The sequence below is a fragment of the Mya arenaria genome, chromosome 10 (genome assembly GCF_026914265.1).
Source record: "Mya arenaria isolate MELC-2E11 chromosome 10, ASM2691426v1".
Lineage (NCBI taxonomy): Eukaryota > Metazoa > Mollusca > Bivalvia > Myida > Myidae > Mya > Mya arenaria.
Window position 1 is genome coordinate 68,127,844 of NC_069131.1, and position 20,703 is coordinate 68,148,546.

Sequence of the window (20,703 nt, forward strand, 5' to 3'; positions counted from 1 at the left end):
GTTATCTGATCAGGTTTCTGACTACGATTTAAACATTCCTAATTTCGCCCTACCATTTCGTTGCGATCGTGTCAGTGGAATTGGGGGCGGTGTGGCCAAATACGTTCGACAAGGAATCCATTATTTCGACAAGACCTGAGCAAAAATGGCCTGGAAACTCTATGGCTTCATTTCAAAGTCAATAATCGTAAATTTCTTATTGGTAGTGTTTACATACCACTAGATGCTTACAATAACTATTGGCTTCTGCTCGATCAGTATAGCTTTTAACGAAAATTGTGCAAACATCGTAGTACCCGGTGACTTTAATATAGATGATAAATTGTCTGTCTCAGACAAAATATCTCGGCTAATAACATCATATAACGCTCAAAAACTGATTGACTCACCAACCCACTTCACCGATGAAATTCAAAAAAACACATTTTATCGTGTGCTTCAGAGACTGTTCCAAATACAATAGCAACAATTAGGCCATATGATATTCCATGGATAAACAATGATATCAGAAAGCTTATAAGAACACGTACCAAACTACACAAACATGCAAAACGCCTCAATGACAATAAAGCCTGGAGTATTTTCAAAAAAGCAAGGAATGATGTAACCAAAATTATTCGAAAATCAAAATTAGACAACAAGACAAAATTAGTAGATATATTAAATTAAACAAACGCTTCAACAAAGGCATGATTTAAAACTGTCAAGTAAATCACAAATATAAACACGTCAAACCACATTCTCACCTTCTGTGATAACAACATTGAAGCTTCAACAAATGTCGAAAAAGTAACTGTGTTAAATAACTTCTTTTGTTCATATTTCCCGTCTTGACGATTCACAGAATCCACTTCCTGATATTATTACTGTGTCTGGAAGCTCCGTTGAGAACATAATTGTTCCTAAACAGGATGTGAAGGATGCTATTAGTTTTATGGATCCTTGAAAGGCTAGTGGCCCAGATCTCATCAATCTTAGATTCATTTATGAGGGAGCATGTATTCCGGCAGCTCCATCTTCTACTTTTTTTCTCCTAACTCAAGCTCAAACCTTCAAACTATCGTCCTGTTTCTCTCCTTAGCTGATGGTGATGTCAGCAACAATCTCATTACACCGCATCAGTCTGGCGTTATCAAAGGGGATTCTACAGTAATGCAACTTACTCTCCTTCATAACGAAAATTGTCAAGCTGTTGATGAGGTAAAGGAGATGAGGACGTTTTATATATAAATATGAGATGATAAACCTATTATATATTTACATGTGTCAGCCGTGATCACAGTAAACTAGCAAATATATCACGCATTTTATTTTAATTATACTGATCAGATTTGAATATTATAAGTTTATTGAACTAAATAACTATGAGAAAAGAAATTTACATAATTGTTTAGTTACTTGTTTTCCAATCCTTATTATTTGTATTGTTGTTAAAATACCTTGTATATGTAAATTTGAAATAAATACTGTTTAAACTAAAATAACTTGCCACAAGTGTTCGACATACCAAGACGAGGTGTTGCGTTCACCACCTGTGTCCATTCCTCTAAGGTCAAGGTCACACTTATTATTTCTTTACTATAAAATGCTGCATATAAGGACATATAGGTGGTCGTATCCAGGACTTCTGTACGCTTCAATTAATAAATACTTCACACTATTACTGACGACCATCTTACAGTTAGGTTACATGGTAACATAGCTGCTTTTCATCCTAAATATACATTATGGCGCCAGATTGACATAAGAACTAAGATTAACATTTTAGGACACATTGTGTCAGGTTAAAATTGAGTTTTTTTTTGTTTTGTTTTTTATACCCTTCATTCAATTGGGCTAATATATCAAATACTTTCTAATGGCCATCACAAAATAAGGTTACATTACTCCACGTTATTTTAAATACAAATTATTGCCTTTGATCGACTGAAAAAGATATGTTTTTGGGCATTTTGGGTTTTAACTCAGATTACAAAAACTGTTCATGCAATGGCCTTCATACTTTACACAATAGTCATCGCACAAATAAAATAACATATTAACCCTCAGTATGAATTTAGGCCCTTGATTGACTTCGTTTTTGTTACTCTTTTTTACTCTTCTTTGGCTGTTGACAGGCAGATTTTGATAAACGAGGTTTTTACAAAATAAAAAGTCAAACCCGGTTATAGGAATGACGAACGTCATTGTTCGGGCGTGCCAGTGGGAGGGAAGCGTCAATCTCGCCTATGGTATCAATAAGTTTTAGTAAGATTTGACATATTGTGACTAAATTTGATATGATATAAAGGAAGGGTTTATGGAGACATTTCATGGGATTGCGTTTGGTGCCCATAGGGCCAAGGTCAAAGTCGCTGTTACTAAAAACAGAAAAAAATGTTGGTACTGAATAACTTTAATTAGGGTTTACATCTTGCGACCAAACATAGTATATAGGAAGAATTATAGAGGCCTTTCATGAGATTGTGTTTGTAGCCCCGGGAGTCAAGGTCAAAGTCAAGGTCACTATTACTAAATATAGAAAAGCGGTTAGTACTGAATAACTTTAGTTTGAGGTTGACATATTGTGACCAAACTTTGTATATATGAAAAGTGTATGGAGACCCTTCATGGGATTAAGTTTGGGGTCCCTAGTGTCAAGGTCAATTGAACTGTTACTATAATTGATAACCGTTGGAAGCTTAAAGTTCGACTGGACCCACTAGTAACACTGATCGTTCATTGTGTATTGTATTATTCTAATGCGTTTTCAAATATTAAATGTGCAAATAATTGTAGCTTTTTGTATGATTGTTTATTAATAATTAACTTTTTTTTGCTTGTCCGATAGTGGATATAGAATAGTATGATTTATTAATCTATTGTGGACAAAACTTTATTTACACTTCTTTAACGCCTTCCATAGTTAAAACGTAAGTTTGGAGGGCCAAAAATCAAAACGTTTCAACATTTCGTTTCTCTTTTTAGTTTTTAGGTGCGATATGACATGTTGAAAAGTAAAACATACAGTTGAGTATATTGTACGAATGTCATGTTATGATCTTCAAATTACTAGGTTTTCCCGGTGTTTCCATGCTATCATTCTAATGCGTTTCGTTTCATAACGTGTGCGAATGAGCTATGATGTACATTGTAGCGTTTTTTTATATTTCTTTATTCTGGTTATTAACAAGTTAATTGTTACACTATGTCCGATGACGGATAATAATTGGTATGGTTTATTATTTCATTATTATTTAAAACGTAACGTATGTAATACCTTAACTATAGCAATGTCTAGGTTACTTCTTTCATCTCATAATCGGTCTATTGAAACAGGTCGATGGCATAGTCCGAACTGTATCCCCCGTCAAGACAGGAAGTGTATAACATGCAATAAATTGGAAGAAGAATATCACTTTGTGATAGAATGTAATTTATATACTGAACTCCGCACTATGTTGGCACAGTTTGTATTTATAGGTATATGAACACCTTCTCCGTATATGATGTCGACTTGCACCTTTAAGCATTACGTTGTCTCAAATCATGTCATTCGTTACCTGTAAACACTTTCGAAAAAATAAAAGAATCCTTACATGCTTGACTTGTAAATGTTAATTTGTGTAATTTGTTTATTAAACCTGTATTCAAAATAATATCTTTTATATTTTCCATTGGTCAAAACTTCCGTTTCAAGTAACGACTTTGAAAGCAAAATGAAGTTCATTTAAAATCAAATGACGTTTGGCAAAGACAATTTGTAATTTATTTGATTAACTTGATGTAATTTAGATTGCTTTTAATTTTTAAGTAGCTTTCCAATAACACTCATATGAGCAGGGTACAGAATATAGGAAATTCAGCTCCCTATATCGAGGGATGAATGCGAAAAGGTTCTAAGTGACATTAAAAACAGAAACAGATATAACCTTTTCGCTTTTACCCTTCGATATGCTTATCAAATATTGCTCTCATTGTGCTAATTTCTGACCACTGTGAACAAGAGTGAAAACATTTGCTGGCACATAATAGTATGGCCAATGTAATTTGGTTGTCATAAAGCAAGACAATGCAACTTGTATAAAAATGTCATTACAAAATGTAAGTTTGTGTCATATATAACTAATTTTGCGAATGTATTGCCCTTTGAATATTTGACATACATGAATAGGTTTAATTATACTGTTCACTATTGTGTGTGCATTGGATATATATATATCACCATTGATATATATATATACTTTTAATGTACACGTTCACATTGACAATGTATTAGGTATCAGTAGGTCTGGCCTTGTTTATGAATGAGGTTAAGCTCTTTTCATGACAAATACTTTACTATATTTTCAGCAGATGTTACTATGTTAACTTGAAGAATAAAATGTTTCTCCATTTCCGAAAGCCATATATTTTTGAAAGTTTTTGATCTCGCTGATCTTCACGGCTGAACCTGTTTAAGGATTGAATGATTCTTTTCTATTTTTAGTTTTTAAATCCATTTGGTATTATGAAATCATGAAAAATATAATAAATCAATATCAAAAATATCTTCCCGACGGACCAAATCTTTTAAAAAGAATTGAATAGTTGAAATGTTTATGTTTTTAATAAAAATGTTTTTAAATATGCTCTTATTGATATTGATTTTTTTGGCATGAAAAATACCTAATCGGATTCATGGGACCGCCTCAAAATCTCAATTCCAAAATTATTTCGGTTTTCAATGGTGATATTTCATTTTTTTACTTGAAAAAGAAAGTGCGAAGTTTAAAACTTGTTTAAAATACACAATTATAAAGAGGTCATCTTATGACTGCATATGGAAGAAATTTCGTTTAAAATAGTAAACTTCATTATTCGAATCATGTCTGTGACTTTTATTCTTATTTGTTTGACATTTTTGTAAGCATTTCTTGATTTATACATGCTAAGTCTGAAAATTAATCTGTATTATAACTCGTGTTATTATTGTTATAAAATACAGCAGAATGCTCTCATAATCGTTTGTTTTGTTTCACCCGTAGTAAGAGGTCATGAGCTTCTTGTTGTTGTTTATTCTGTTAATGAATTGGCACAAACAAAACTAACAGTTGATAAAATAGGGTTATTAGTACTGCGTTTTGATCCGGGAAGTTATATTCGACTCGTGTGAATTTCTGAAGATTCGAAATCAGAATATGCAAAAATTCACGAGAGTCGAATACGACATTCCGGATCAAAACGCAATACTAATAACTCTTTTATTATATACATTACGGGTTAGATCACTTAAAAACCACATAATAAATATCATTTTAACGACGCACTATTTTGTTTGAAGTCGTCATTTTAACATCGCGCAACGATACTTGTTATGTAGTGACGTCACAAGAGTGGAATACGGTCGTATTGCACTATCTAGAGTGGAATACGGACTACCGTATTTTGCGATATGTATTGCGTGTGTATTTATGATGGGTATATAATAAATGACCTTATCAAAATACATAGTGCACAAAAAAAGGCTTATTTCATAAGGCGAAGATACGCTTTCGGGATTCGCTTTTTATGTTTAAAAAATGAATATTGGTTAACAATGCCAAAGGTTGAACAGCTTTGATATCAGCACACATTTAAATATATACCATAATGTTTATGCAACAAGCTAAGTCAAGGAATGATTACAATGAACACCATTTGCTGCATATATTAGGAACACTCGTTTCCTCATGACTTTTTAAGAATATTAAAGAAACGTGTGCTTATCAGCAAGATCTTTTTGACTATATAATCACTTCCGGATCCACTAAAATCGTTCCAAGTTTACTTTTATTTTAATAAAGAAGTAAACGATATATACGCCCAAGATGCACCATTTCGGACTGGAAATGGTTGTTTTTTCTAACTGCCCTGCTAACACTTTAAACCAAATAAATTTTAGAGAGGGCACAGGTCAAAAGTTTACGCCCCTCAGTTACACCTCCTGTAACGTCAAATTCTGAATCCGCCCCTGATAACGCTAGGCCACACCATACTTTAAAACTGCAAAGGAATGATTTACTATTTCCTGGTAGGGGGCGAACCCACGACCACTCGTTTTGCCCGTTTGCTATAAAAGCTAGCTCAATAGCCAGACAGAAGAAGCGCCGCTATATATCAAATACTTATATGCACTTAACTAAAATCAAAATACACAAAACAGCTTGAAGTGTGTTGTTGAAGGTCGAATTCGATTTTAAATTTCAAAACAAATTACCAGGGCAAAGCTTATGTCATTGATTTATGATAATGTTACGTGCGCGGCCAACAAGGCAAACAGATCCCTTCATAGAAAAGTATGCTCGACCCTGAAGGGGTCCACTGGTCTTTATATACAGTAAGTCCCAATCCTCACGGGGCTCGGGCATTGCTTATTTGCGTATTACCAAACAAGTACATCAATGTACTATGAACGTACTTCCGTCTCCAACAGAATGTTATACCATGAACTCACGTCCGCCTTTACCGGACCGTTCCAATAATTACATTGTATACATTAATTGGAATTTCTATTCGAAAAGTGACGATAATTTATTAAGAATAAAATGTTTTCGTTAATTTTATTATATGCGCGGTTGTTTCATCTCGTTTATTCTCTTCATTCTTTATGGAGGAAATAAAGGAATCAACCAATCAATGCACCTATTAATCGTTGACAGCCTTTATCTCCTTCGTCTGATTTTTTAGTTGTTTCCCTTTGTTTATGATTGCCATAGACTGACCTAAATATGTCGCAGTAAATGTTTGTTGTTCTTGGCAACGAACGTAGCGGATATAACAAAGAAGGGTACAGCCTTCCTCCATCATTAGAGTTATGTTTTTGTTTTATTTATCACAATAATGGTTGATATAAAGGAAAGAATATGTAAGGAGCAAAGTATTCTATAAAAAAATTAAACATTGTTGGCGAACCCGGAAGCTAATCCGTCTCAAGTTAAAATGAAAATGTAGTTTAATTTGACATAATACTTATTTGGACAAGTTTCAAAAACCACTTAAGTTCTATACTATCATATTATGATAATGTGCTGTAAGTGTGCTGAATTTTTTTTTGTAAACTATCTATTATTCGAATATAAAGTGATGATGTACACATTCCGGACAATGTAAATTATGGTTTCACATCTTGTGTCTCATCGTATCACTTCTGTTTCACATTATTATAACTAAAATAACTGTAGAAAATAAAAGTAAAGATATTTTTGTAAAGTAAACCATTGGTATCGTGTAAAGAATATAGTATACATTATTGATTAATCTTCAATTAGGTAACGCTATAATGATATTGTATTGAAGTAGGAACACTTCAATGAGAGTGGCTGCTCAGGAATTGAAGTGAAAGACCTTAACATAGGTTGATTCAAAAGTATTCTATTTCATGCATTATATGTATGAAAGAGTGGAAAATAAAGCTGAATTATAAATTGATCATTTCACACCGGCTTAAGAAGAACAAGTTAATACAAATTATATTTAATATCTGATAACATTGCAGTTATAACACATCGTTTTGGGGTTGTGTTTGTGAAAGCAAATTCCGTGTGTTTAAATGCCTAAGCCTTTGGGGTTTTTTTTAAATTATAAAAGCTGCCTTACCTTATTATAATTCTTGAAGAATATTTCATTTCTCGTTATGGGTTCCTGCTTTGTTATTATGCCCCCGCCCTTTGCAGAAGAGGGAGTGTAACGCTTTGCACATGCTGGTCGGTCAATAAGTCTGTCGGTCGTTAGGTAGGTCGGTAAACCATAAGTTTTCCGTGTGATAACTCGAAAATACCTAGACCTTTGGTCCTCAAACTTGACTTATTTTAAACGTTATATATTTTAGAACGATTGTGAAGAAAGCTATGCTAACTTATACTAAGTCACTCTCGATGACACGATGTTGCGCGAGAGTGTGGTCTTGTGATGTGGGGAAACCGGAGTACCCGGAGAAACCCCTCTTGTCCGGCTTGGTGACCACTAACCAAACCACTAACCTCGCTTACCACTGCGCTAACCGGACAACTTGTCCGAGCGATACTGGACAATGCCTGCTCCCCTGGTCCTCTAGTTGGACATGCATATTTGTTGTTACCAGTAAACGACCCTATTGACGTTTACGTTATCAACTCAAATGTCAAGGTCACATTGATTTTGGATACGAAAAGCTTGTACGAGAGTTAACTTAACAATGGCCGTGTAGATGACCCCTATTGATTTATATGTCATCAGGTCAAAGGTCAATGTCACAGTGGCCTTCAATGCGAAAAGCTTATCCGTGAGATAACCTTACAATGCTTGCGCATATTATCCTCAAACTGAACATGAAAGTTGTGGTCGGGACCAGTAGATGACCCCTTTTAGGTCATCATGTCAACGTTAAAGGTCATAGTGGCATTGAATGCGTTTAGCTTGTCCGAGTAATTACTAAACGATGCATAGATCTAGGTTCCTCACCCTTTACATGTATGGTTGATATGACAGTAGATGACCCCTATTTTTGGGGTCATTTGGTCTTAAGGTCAAGATCATAGCGACCTTGAACGTAATTGTCCGAGTGGTATCTTCACAATGCCTGCACCTACGTCTTCAAACTTTACGTTGAGGTTGGGCGTGACAAGTAGATGATCAATTCCCCAAATATTTATGACAACATGGTGCTCAGGGGCGGGGGGCATAATGTTTGTAAAACATCTCTCAAAAGTATCATTCTCCTTCTGTATATTGTTTTACGTACTTTGACAACATAAAATAGTCATGCACATTTCAATACAATGAGCGTGAGAAGGTTTCGGAAAGAAACTTTATTTGTGTGCAAAATCATAAACAAAGGTCAAATAAATAAAACACGAATTTCTGCTTTAGTCTTATTTATTATAAGATAAGAAATAGTGGTTTCTTTTTTACACGTATTTAATTTCAATGTCACCTGAGCTATCACAATAACTCGACCTATTACTTCTGGAACCACACCTGCAAATGCACAAAAAGGCATAACAAATCATACTCTATGTTTTTTATCAACACAAAAAGGTAAGACTCTGTTCGTTATCATTCCTAAAGGGACTCCCACCAGTTTTGGCACCAAAAATAAACTTTCCACTTCTGCATTTGGAAACACTAACATTGCAAGAACAAAATAGAATCAAAGCGCTGAAAGCGCTGCAAGACTGTCGGTGACGTAACTGAAGCAAGCAAACACTACCGCAAAGTTCTTTCAAATGAAACGTGATCAAATGATTTCATACAAATGATGAACACTCTTTAAGGTAGATGAAGAAGGATAAATGTGATTATAATAAGCACAAATATATTGGCCCTACTTAATCATGTATCCAATGGCCTACAAGATTCTTAATTCAAATTTCCTAATTTTGAACCGCTTTAAATTAGTTAAATGCATATTCATTATGTTAAAATTGCTTCAATTTATGACGTCGCTTATAACAGTTTCAGTAAGCAATTACATTCCTTCATTTCATTAGGGTCTGTTGAAGCCAATGTCTTTAAAATGCAAATACAATACAAACTATACCCAAGATTCAAGGGACATAATAAAAATATAACTTTAAAATGATGCTCTTTCAAGCCTAAAATGCCTCCCAGAACTTCTATCAACAGAGTCCACATATCTACAAAATTTGTGCTCGAGTTACTTTCTTTGATATAAAAGTGAAAACAAATCTGCATGGTGCTGTGGCATCATACCATGAAAAAAACTAATATCTTTAAAATGTGTTTTCTAGTTTGTTTTTATTATAAAAGTGTTAATAAATCTGCATGGTGCTGAAGAAAAAAAACTAATGTCTTAAATTTCAAACCTGCAGCATTAATTAGCGCCATGTTGTCAAGAATATCTGGACAATTGAATGAAATATGCATGGACCGAAATGACAGCTGGTTTTTCATTGACAAAAGATGCCTTTGATGCAGTTTTAAGATTATGCTATTCAAAGTATGAGGGTAGTTGGTACAGTTTTCACTCATATTCAGATGACGGCTGATATTTGCTGATAAACATGTATCCTCTTAGCAGCAGGGAATAAGTAAATGACATAGTTTTAATGACCAATATTGGAGATGCGACCTTGACCTCCAAATCCAAAGGGGTCATCTGCTGGTCACCCCAAACCTAAATTTCAAGTTTGAAGGCCATGGGTGCAGACTTTGTCGAGTTGTCACACAGGCAAGCTTTTTGCGTTCAATGGTCTGTGACAAATCAATAGGGCTCACCTACTGATCAGGCCCAACCCCAAAGTCAAATTGTTCAAGGGCCATGGGTGCAGGCTTTGTCCAGTCATTATTAGTACAACCTTTAAGCATTCAAGGTCACTCTGACCTTGACTTTTGACCCAATGACCCCTTGAGGGCCATAGGTGCAGGCATTGTCAACTTATCAGTCAGATGTATGGTTTGACACCTTCCTGTTCAAGGTCACTGTGACCTTTGACCATATTACCCCTAAAATCAAAAGGGGTCATCTACTGGTTAAACCAAACTTTCATGTCAAGTTTGACAATAGGTCTAGGAATTGTAGAGTTATCACCCGGAAAAGCTTTGGCCTACTGTCAGACAGACGGACGTAGTGGCCAACATGTGCAAAGCAATATACTCCTCTTCTTTTAAAGGGGCATTATAAATTGAAATTGATTAAATATTTTTGTTCATTATGTTAATTAACTTACACTACATACAACAAGTACCATTTTGATATTTTCGAATGCTCATTTGGGCATGAACATGGGTTTTGATCTGACTATGAACATGAAACTACATAGTGATGTTCCCTCCTATCAATTCTAAATTTAAATAACTATGAGAAAAAAAGAAAGTTTTCACTGCACCATGAATAAATATGTCAAACAAAATAAATGTCAAGTTATTCAAGATTAATTTAACACTGTTCTTTTGATGATTTCCGTGCATTCCTGACTGCAGGTTTTTCCCATTTTCCCACACAGTTATTTCATATTGGCCTTACAAGGTCAGATCTTGAGTTGGGTCTTCATTGCTGGACACTATCTCTTTATCTCCACAGAAAACACACTGGTGCAAGTTTCACTGCAACAACTGCAAAAAAAGTTATATTATATTCTAACTGAACTCTGCATCAATATTCAATTATTTTTTATTGGATTTAGGAAATGTCTTTGTATTAAAGGGTTCATATAAATTAATGCATTTTTTTTTTAATTTAATGCATTATCATGCTGGACTCTTTGACATTGATGGTTAAAACAAAGAAGGCATATGATTTGTGTACAGATTAAACATTATTAATTATAAATGTTTTCTTTAATTATGGCAACAATTTCCCCAGTTAAAAAAGCTTACATTTGTATATCTGCAGATTAATCATTTGCATTTCTTTTGCTTTGATCATTTAAGTCAAATGAGTTAGACATGATAATGCATTAAAATAAGAAATATATTTTTGGGCATCAATCTATAGTGTGTGCCTTCAATCTAGAAATAAATTTCTTCTCAACAGATGCTAAATTATAAAATAATAAACCAAGATTTTGATTATGACATACCTGCATAGTTATTGGTCTCCATAACTGCTCAGAAATGCTCCCTATGACAAACTAAGTGCTGGTGTATGGCTGGGTAATAGTGCTGCTCCAACCAATAGCGCAATTCTTCCTACAGGTGGACCAGCTCCTCAATATGGTTTCTGTCATGGCAGTGATAACAGTATGTAACATGCCCTTTTCTACTTTTCAGAGAATGAATCTTCCAATCTAAATTACAAATTTAAGAACAAATATATACATATGCACATGTAATGTTGTTAAAAACAAACCATTTAGATGCCACAAAACTATAAGATTTTAGGTGAAAATTGAGCCAAATCAAAACATTTAGTCATTTAAAGCTGCACTCTCACAGATTTACTGTTTTTAAAACTTTTGTATTTTTTGTCTTGGAATGACCTATTTTTTTGCTAAAATATCTGCAAACCAGTGATATAAGACTACTGACAAAATATTAGATTGCAGACTTCCATATTTCAGGTCGAAAACAAAGGTTTTATGGCTTAAAGCATTACTAACGGTTTAAGAAAAATGCATAAAACATTTTGAACTTAAATATAAACATTTTCTGACAAATTTATTGTCAGCAATCTTATATGAATGGTTAACATGCATTTTCACATAAATTGGCCCATTCCAACACAAAAAAATAAATAAAGTAGTCAAAACGTTCAATCTGTAAGAGTGCTGCACTCTCAGTCACAGATTGAAGGTTTTGACAACTTCTTTTACTTTTTGGCTTGGAATAAGCTAATGAAAAGCAGTATGAAAACTGATGAAATAAGACTGCTGGCAAAAGATAAGATCATCTTTTTTATATTTACATTTGTAACTATTGGTTTTATGGTTAAAAGCATTACTAACGCTTTACTAATAATGAGATTTTTGGCATAGAACATCATCTTTTGACCGTATTGAAATAAGAAAACAGCGTTCCAATATTTTCAGTTGTCTTTTTTGACTGAATTAATATAAGAAAGCAGCGATCCACTTTTTCCTGTTGTCTGTTATGTCCAGTGTTCAGAAATTCGCATAAAATAATTCATTACAAGACCAAGAAATAAAAAAAGAGTTGGTAAAACAGACAATCTGTGAGAGTGCAGCTTAAACATATGGCTACACAACCAGTACATTCATCAGATTTACTGATTCGAACCAGGCACATTTATATTGGTAGACTAGCATTTTACCATTCTGTGCTGGCCAGTAAAGTTCTCATTTGAATTAGAATTCAAAATGTATATACCTTTGTTCTTTTTTTGCCAACTCTGTTTCAACTGAACTTCCTAAATGAATGAGAAGTTTCAAAAAATAATTACAATATCTCAGTTAATACCTGCATTTATGTGTTTCTTGTGCAATCTGTCAGCTTTGGTAGGCTCATGTTTCATTTTGTCCACCTCAATACTTCTAATCTTCTAGTCTGATGTACTGCCCTCCAATTTTTAAGTCAGGTCAGGCAGCCATTTCAGCTTTGTTCCAGTTGATTATATCAGATGATGTTAACAATACTAGCCTTGTATCCAGGCACTTCTCAATCTGAAAGTTTACAAAAGAACATGGTCTGTAATATTTAATAAAAAAATCATAATTGTTTACTCCTGGATGATGGGTTCTAAAGTAAACCTTTGAGAAAAGATGCTACTTGTATGGTGCTTGAACCCACGACCATGTGAACACTTGCATGGAGATCTTTCAAACTGAGCTAACCGGGTAACCGATTTTAAGGCAGCTACCAGCTTGGCTCTACAATTGACAGGTGCATTATACATTATAGAGACAATAAATCAAACACTTGAAGCACTAGTCCAAATAATAGTAACTTAACTGATCTTTTTACAAATTTTGAAATGGCATATCCTTCACATACATTTTTTTTGTACCAAAAATGGCTAGCTATTCCGATTGGGATTCCGGGTCAGATAATTATATATATCTAAAATATGAGTTATGTACGCAAAAAATAAAAGCTGACGAATTATTATGAGTTTGATGAGTGTTTTTCTTCATTTCATACTGTCAAAACATAATGATATAAACTGTTATACATGAAGATCACCTGCAAGGCTGCGGTGCATAGATTTACATAGATGTAAAATGGTTGTGTTTAAATGCATTAAATGCTTGTTTTGTGTAAAAAAATCTTTGCACTTACATGGTAATAACTAAAATACGAATATAAACCTTTAATATCTATTTCAAACATATAATACTTATCGAACTACGATTTCAATATCTTTCAACCCCCACCCTGTTTTGCACAAACCCGATTAGACGTAAGGGATTGGAAGAATCCCATATAACACGTCTATTTTTTTAGACTATTGAAGCATAATTATATGTTCTTTTTTGATGGTTGAGACGTTTCAGGTTAAACAATAATTAAAAAAGCGAAATAACTTTAGTGAATAATCAACTCTGAATTGAAAGTAACATGAAGATGTTGTAGTGAAGGATTTGCCATATATATATATATATATATATATATATATATATATATATATATATATATATATATATATACATTTTTTTTAATCGTAAAAAGAGTTCGTCAACGTACAAATATCTAGACTAAGAGATGTAAGATCAGCTAGATGTACCTTCTAATCCAAATAATTGTACGTTGACAGATTTTTTTACGATTTTTGATACAGCAAATCTTTCACGTACAAATTGTTTTGTACGAAAAGTGGGTAGTTATTCCGATCGGGATTCCGGGTTAAAGCATATTGCATCTATAACATATCATAAAAACAAGAAATATTACCAGATAATGTTATTTTATATAAATTCCGTAACCAAAAAGTAATATCAAGCAAATAATTATGAGTTTGATGGTTTTTTCTTCATTTCATTCTGTCAAAACATAACAATATATACATGAAGGGCACCTGCAAGGCTGCAGTTCACAATTTAACAACAATCGGAACATTTCGGCCATCAATTGTAACCACTCGCCATCTTCGGTAAGCTTCGAGATAGTCAATCCCTGTTGGATATTGGCTGAGGTGTTCAGATTGTTTGGCCAAGGCCGAGTTGTTACGATTGTATTATCTCGAAGCTTGTCGGAGGTGGCCGAATTATTACGATTGGGTCAAGTTGTTCCACTTGGCATAATTGTTGTCTGTGTCAGTCAACTTTCCTTTTAATGAAAAGGTAAATAATGTGTTTTAATGCATTAAATGCTTGTTTTTTTGCAAAATAGCTTTGCACTTCCATGGTAAAATATGAATATAAATCTTTACTTTATTATCCATTTCAACCATAAATACTTCACTTAATACAATTTCAATATTTTTCAAACACCCCCGCTTTTTGCACAAAACCATTTAGACGTTAGGGATTGGAAGAATCCCGTATAACACGTCTATTATTTTAGACTAATGTACATGTACCTTCGTGTCCGAAATCGATCACTTCCTGGCAGCTCATTTCTGGATTGTCTCCATCTAAATTTAACATTTTTAGACGCATACATTGATGCCATCTTTGCTTCGATTGATGTTAAAGCAATAGCACTAAATACAGGTCGGTTATTTTGTAGAAGAACGTGTTCGAAGTAACATTCAATTTCATTTCCGCATAATCGCCGCCATATTGTGTATGACTTTAAAAACTACACCCTATAGTCCAAAATAACAATAGGCATAACGTTGACACACTGTGATAGGTATAATCCAAATAATTTACTCAAACAAATACACTAGTTCGATTGCTGCTGAAAAAAATCATTTGAAACATAAAAGCTATTTCACAAAATATTACATGACATGAACTCTTTAACCGCGTATGATTTATTTCTTAATAGCTTTCATTCATAAAATAAGTTCTTTGCCGGGGTTTGCCGGGTCAGTCTTGAATGCCGGGATATGTGTGACGTCACACGGGGTGCAAACATGTGATGTAGCTTACTATTGGATGTAGGGTAAAATGACTTCGTATGTAAATGCTATACTTTCATTATTTTTCATTATTTTGTTCAATAAAACTCACCAAACTGCAACGGTACAACTATACTAAGAGTAACACGCAATGTTTGTCATAAAAAAGGCAATAACGCGTTAAATACACATAAGCAGGTACTTGACGCCCCACATTCACGTAAGTAGTTCTGTTGCTACGCAGGTGGTGTGTATTAATATATTCATGTGCAATATGTCGTGTCAGGCGACTAGTCGCGTTTCTGAAATACCGCTCTCTAAAGACTGTCGGCTTGCAGCAGACAGTCTAAAAACCGATACCGTTTCTGCTCGGCCACAGGGACTTGTACTTGTAAGATGAAAGATATTTTAATAGCTATCGAAAAAATTGGTTGAATCACGTGTTTTTATCAATAAAACAAGCACGCTACAGTTTTTTGTTGAATCGCGTTAGTAACGCATTTTAAAGTTATGGACGTCAAAGACAATATTTGAGCATATATCAACATTTGTTGAAGGGTTCCAGTCGACAGTATCTAAGTTTGAGCACTGTTTTGCCACTCTTTATTTAGTAATTAAAAATCTGTAAAAAGTGTAGTTTATGAACCATGAACACGTTCCTTTAACACTTAGTTTTTAGTGTTTTTGGTAAAGAAATATTTAAATAATGTTTCCTTATGATTTATTCAAACGGTATGTTTATCAGTAACGTTAAGGACTGAAGTTATATTATAACGTATTGGCAGTATAATTTAAGCATATAATTTATTTATTATTTGTTCCATGTTAAGTGATAGTTGTTTGGCATAGTTATATGAGCCACGTATTATTAGTAATTCATGAGCATTCGAGTATTTTTTAATGATAAATGATTTAATGATTTCATTGCCATATATTTTGTTTGGATAGACCTGGCGTCGTCGTCGGCGTACAAACACTGATTGTCGCCTTAATTATAAATTCGAAAACTTTATTCGCATCCTGCCAGAGACTATACGAACATTTAATGTAATGCCTACAACTCTGGCTTGCTTTAAATATTGTCAAGTTGTATTCCTTTAATTTTTACAACAAATCATTAAAAACATTAACTTGATCATAACTTAAACATTTAAATTATTCACATTAAAAGTTGTATACATGTTGCTGCTAGTGTCAAAGTACACATGTACAGCAAGTTCAATAACTCTCTCTTACTTTTTGGCCGGGCTTTGCCCCTTATACTACTAAAAACAGATGACTGTTGGCGTTTGAAACGTGGTGCTCTTGTTCAGACAAGGTCACATTTATAAAGGACAAAATTTGAAGTTACCAAATGTATAAAGAATTCATTCTTTAGAACACAACAAAGCGGTTATATATGTTTTGATTTATTAAATGTATTAAAGGTTCCTTCGTAAACAGATATCATAGTAATGTTGTATGTTTTTATTTTCAGGAATGGCTGAGGTTTCAGGTAGAACTATTCCCACCGCGGGGGAAGGAGGGGCAGGCAGTGAGAATTCATCTGCTGATGGATCAGTATACTGTCTCCCGTGCACACAAGACGGCACAAAGATTTCGGCCGAAGGATTTTGCAAGAACTGTAAGGAACACTTATGTTCTCCGTGTATTAAGTACCACAAGAAATTCGGGATCACTAAGAATCATTCGATACTTGATAAAGAGCAAATGCCCTCTACATCTGACAAATCAGAAGGCGAAATGCGATGCAGCGAACTATGCCCTCACCACCCCACGGAAGTAATAAAATTTTACTGTCCAACTCACAATACAGTACACTGCGGAGATTGTGTTGCATTTGAACACCGAGGCTGCAAGATTACTTATATCCCTGATGTAGCGAAGGACTACGTAGACAGTGAAGAATTTAGAGGCATGAGAAACCTTGATGTAGATGAAGATTTTACAAACTGCGTAGCTGAAATAGACAAATGTTTAAGTGAGGCTGAAGAGGTAGCCCACTCCGAGCTTGAAAAGATAAGACAAGTCCGAGATTAACTAAATGCACAGATAACGAAACAGGAACATGAACTTACACTAAAATTGAACCAGATAAAGGAAAGACAGAAAAAGTTCTTGAAGGACAGGATGGCACGTGTATATGCTAAGAAATCAGAATTAGGGACTAAAAATGTTAACTTGACGAATAATCATGACGATATTGCCAAGCTTTTCGTCAAAGGAAAGCAGTTTGAGGGATTGTTAGCTACCTGTCAAACAACAGTTGCTGATATCAAAGAAGGTAGTGCACGTGGTTTCTATAGTTTTAAGAGAAACCCTATGATAGATAAGCTCATTCAGTCTACTGGGGTTCTTGGTGTAATTGTAGAAGAAGGTTCTTCAAAAGAAACAGACATGGACAAGGAGAAAAGTTTGTATCGCTTTGTATTATTACCCTTTTACGTGAGAACACTATTTAAAATAAAAATAAGCAATGATATAACCAATCGCTAAAGTCGTACTCGTATGTATACTGAAACAATTACATTCTGTACTCAAAATACGTGTATGCCTGAAAAAAAAAGAAATATGTAACTTATTTCGTACCATTTTTTAGCTCAACTATCCGAAGAATAAGGAGGTGTTACTACTTGCCCCGGCGTCAGCGTCATCGTCGGCGTCGGCGTCAGGTTAAAGTTTTAGAGCAAGTCGGCATTTTCGCCAATACTGTTCATTCAATTCACTTAATATTTCACACAGTTGTTCAGGACCATCAGACAATGAGGTTACATAACTCCATGTTATCCTTATTACAAAATATGGCCCCTGATTTACTAAGGAACATATGTTTAAGGTTTCGGGCAAATTTCATCAGGTAAAAGTTTAAGGGCAATTTTTTTTATTTTATTTATAACTTCTACACCCTTCATTTAATCGACTTAATACCTCACACAACTATTGACAACAATTGGGTTACACATTAACCCTAAATACAAATTATGGCCCTTGATTGATTTGTTTTACTTTTTTATCATCTTTTATTGCTTTTTACAGGATCATTTTTATAAGTTTGACTAGGTATTCACAAAGTTTAACCTGGTTATTTGAAAAGCATGCGTCGTTGTACGGTTGTACGGGCGGGCCGGCGGGAGGGCGGCGACACACTCTCCTATGGTATCGAATAAAATTAGTTAGGTTTGACATATGGTGACCAAATGTGGTATATAGGAAGAGTTTATGGAACCCTTTCATCGCATTGCAGTTGGAGCCCAAATGGTTACGGTAACTGTTAATAAAAATAGATAACCGTTTGGTACCGAATAACTTTAGTTAGGGTTGACATATTGTGACCAGACTTGGTAGGAAGAAATTTATGGACGACTTTCACGGGAATTCGTTTGGGACCCTTAGGGTCAAGGTCAATGTCAATGTTACTTTAAATAGAAAAACCAGTTGAAACTGAATCTCACAACAGAGGCTGATGTTCTTCTACCAATCATTGAAAACCTGGTATTGTCGCATAGCGCCGTTTCTTGTTTACTTTTTTTATTTTTTAGATTTTTTAACATGCACTTTTAACATGATAATTGTAATCGTTTCTTAGACAAAGCGTTGTGTGTCCTACGAAAGCTGTTGTTTACCTACATGATGACAAGATATGAACACTAAAAATAATCTAGAAAAGGTATCCTCTAGTCTCAGAAAATATACAATGACATTTGATCAGTTTACCCTGGAAATGATTACTTGATGCAACATCAAATATAGCAGGACTTTATGAAACAGCATCCTGGTCAGGTTTCATAAGGATTGGCTAGTTTTTGCGTTCATATAGTGTTTATACGGTATTTGAATTTTGACCTGTTCTCTGTTTCTCTCAAACAAAATATGCCAATAAAAGGCATTTTTTACACACAAATGAACCCCGTTGGCTCAAACTCGCTTGGCTCGAATTCTTTGTTGGTTCGAACTGGATGTAAAGGACCGCTTTCTTAATACTAAAGCAAATCATTTCCGGTTGGCTCGAAATTTCCGAGGCTCAAGGTATTTTTGCCGGTCCCTCAGAGTTCGAGCCAACGGGGTTCGACTGTCTTTGATATTTGATCTACATTAAGCGAATTTTAGCAAGAATACCAAGTTTATTGACGATTACAAATATAAAAAAGGATGCTGTTTGTTCTAAATGGCAAAATCCTAGTATATGCTATCACGGTTTATTTAGAAAATGACTCGAAAAAAAAATTGCTTATTTTTTCTAACTTTTTCACAGGTTTAAAAATGGTGAGATCATCAGCTGCTAAATCTTTTGACATAATGCGGAAAGAAATAAAACCATTGGGAAAGATTCCATTGTTGCCTCAATTACAGCGTACTCTTACAGCATCATGTATAACTGTCCTGTCCGATGAGCGTCTGCTTATTACCTATAATGGACGTTTGTCATTAACGATGCTCGACACCAAAAGCAATTTGCTGCTCTCAAGCTTGGAGCTTTCGAGCAGACCGTGGGATTTGTGTCTTGTGTCGCGCGACAAGGGTGTCGTCACCATGCCATATGAGACTAAGAATATGCAGTTCATATACATCGGAGATACCGAGCTTTCTCTTGATTACAGTATTAGTGTATCAGGTTATTGTTATGGCGTAGATTGTTTTGAAAATAAATTGTACGTATGTTACGGTCAGCAGAAGAAAATTGAAGCCATGACAATGGATGGTAAAGTCATCCATGAAGTAAGCAATAATACAACTGGAAAATATATATTCAACAGCTTGAAGTATATCAAAGTCCAGGCAACATGAAGCTCTAACTTCATATATGCATCAGATGCTGGACGATTTACAATAACACAATTAAATCTGAGTCTGGAAATACTCAAAACCTTTGAAAACCCAGAGCTGAAATGTCCTTTCGGCTTGGAAGTCGTTGATTCCACTCAACTGCTAGTCTGTGGAAAGGACAGTGACATCGTTTTCGTGCTGAATACTTCAAATGGCGCAATAACCAGGCTGCTTGAAATATTACACCCAGCTTGTGTTTGCTTTTTCCGAGACATTGAGAAACTGTACGTTGGTGTGGCAAATACATATGAAGCACATGACATCTTGAAATTTGATATTAAATAGAAGGAATTTGTAACGATGAGAAGATACAATTGTTTATCATTTCTCAAAACAAGTATACCTTTTGCAGCCGTTTCGCCATATTTTCAAGTAAAAAAGTTATGTTCTCAATGAAAATGTAAAGAAACTTCGAAAACACATTACAAAACGTAGACAAGGATTAAGACGTTTCCAATGTTTCTGAAACTTGTAATGAG

At 34.5% G+C, this 20,703-nt stretch overlaps 1 protein-coding gene and 1 long non-coding RNA gene across 2 annotated transcripts; one reads left to right on the plus strand and one right to left on the minus strand.

Moving 5' to 3' along the window:
• Positions 1 to 6,926: 6,926 nt before the first annotated feature.
• LOC128206899 (uncharacterized) lies at positions 6,927 to 20,703 on the plus strand. Its single transcript, XM_052909634.1, has 3 exons — positions 6,927 to 7,030; positions 16,878 to 17,813; positions 19,653 to 20,703. The coding sequence occupies exons 2-3, from the start codon at positions 17,531 to 17,533 to the stop codon at positions 20,183 to 20,185; spliced, it is 816 nt and encodes a 271-aa protein (XP_052765594.1). The 5' UTR covers positions 6,927 to 7,030; positions 16,878 to 17,530; the 3' UTR covers positions 20,186 to 20,703.
• On the minus strand, positions 8,862 to 15,389 carry LOC128206900 (uncharacterized). The gene is made up of 4 exons (XR_008256614.1): positions 14,915 to 15,389; positions 12,856 to 13,058; positions 11,520 to 11,726; positions 8,862 to 11,052 (listed from the first exon to the last, which is right to left on the minus strand). It is a non-coding gene; the product is annotated as an uncharacterized LOC128206900 (long non-coding RNA).

Coding starts and splice junctions, on each gene's coding strand:
- LOC128206899 (XM_052909634.1), top strand. CDS start 17,531: ATGGCACGTGTATATGCTAAGAAATCAGAATTAGGGACTAAAAATGTT. Junction 17,814..19,652: donor AGACATGGACAAGGAGAAAA/GTTTGTATCGCT, acceptor ACTTTTTCACAG/GTTTAAAAATGGTGAGATCA.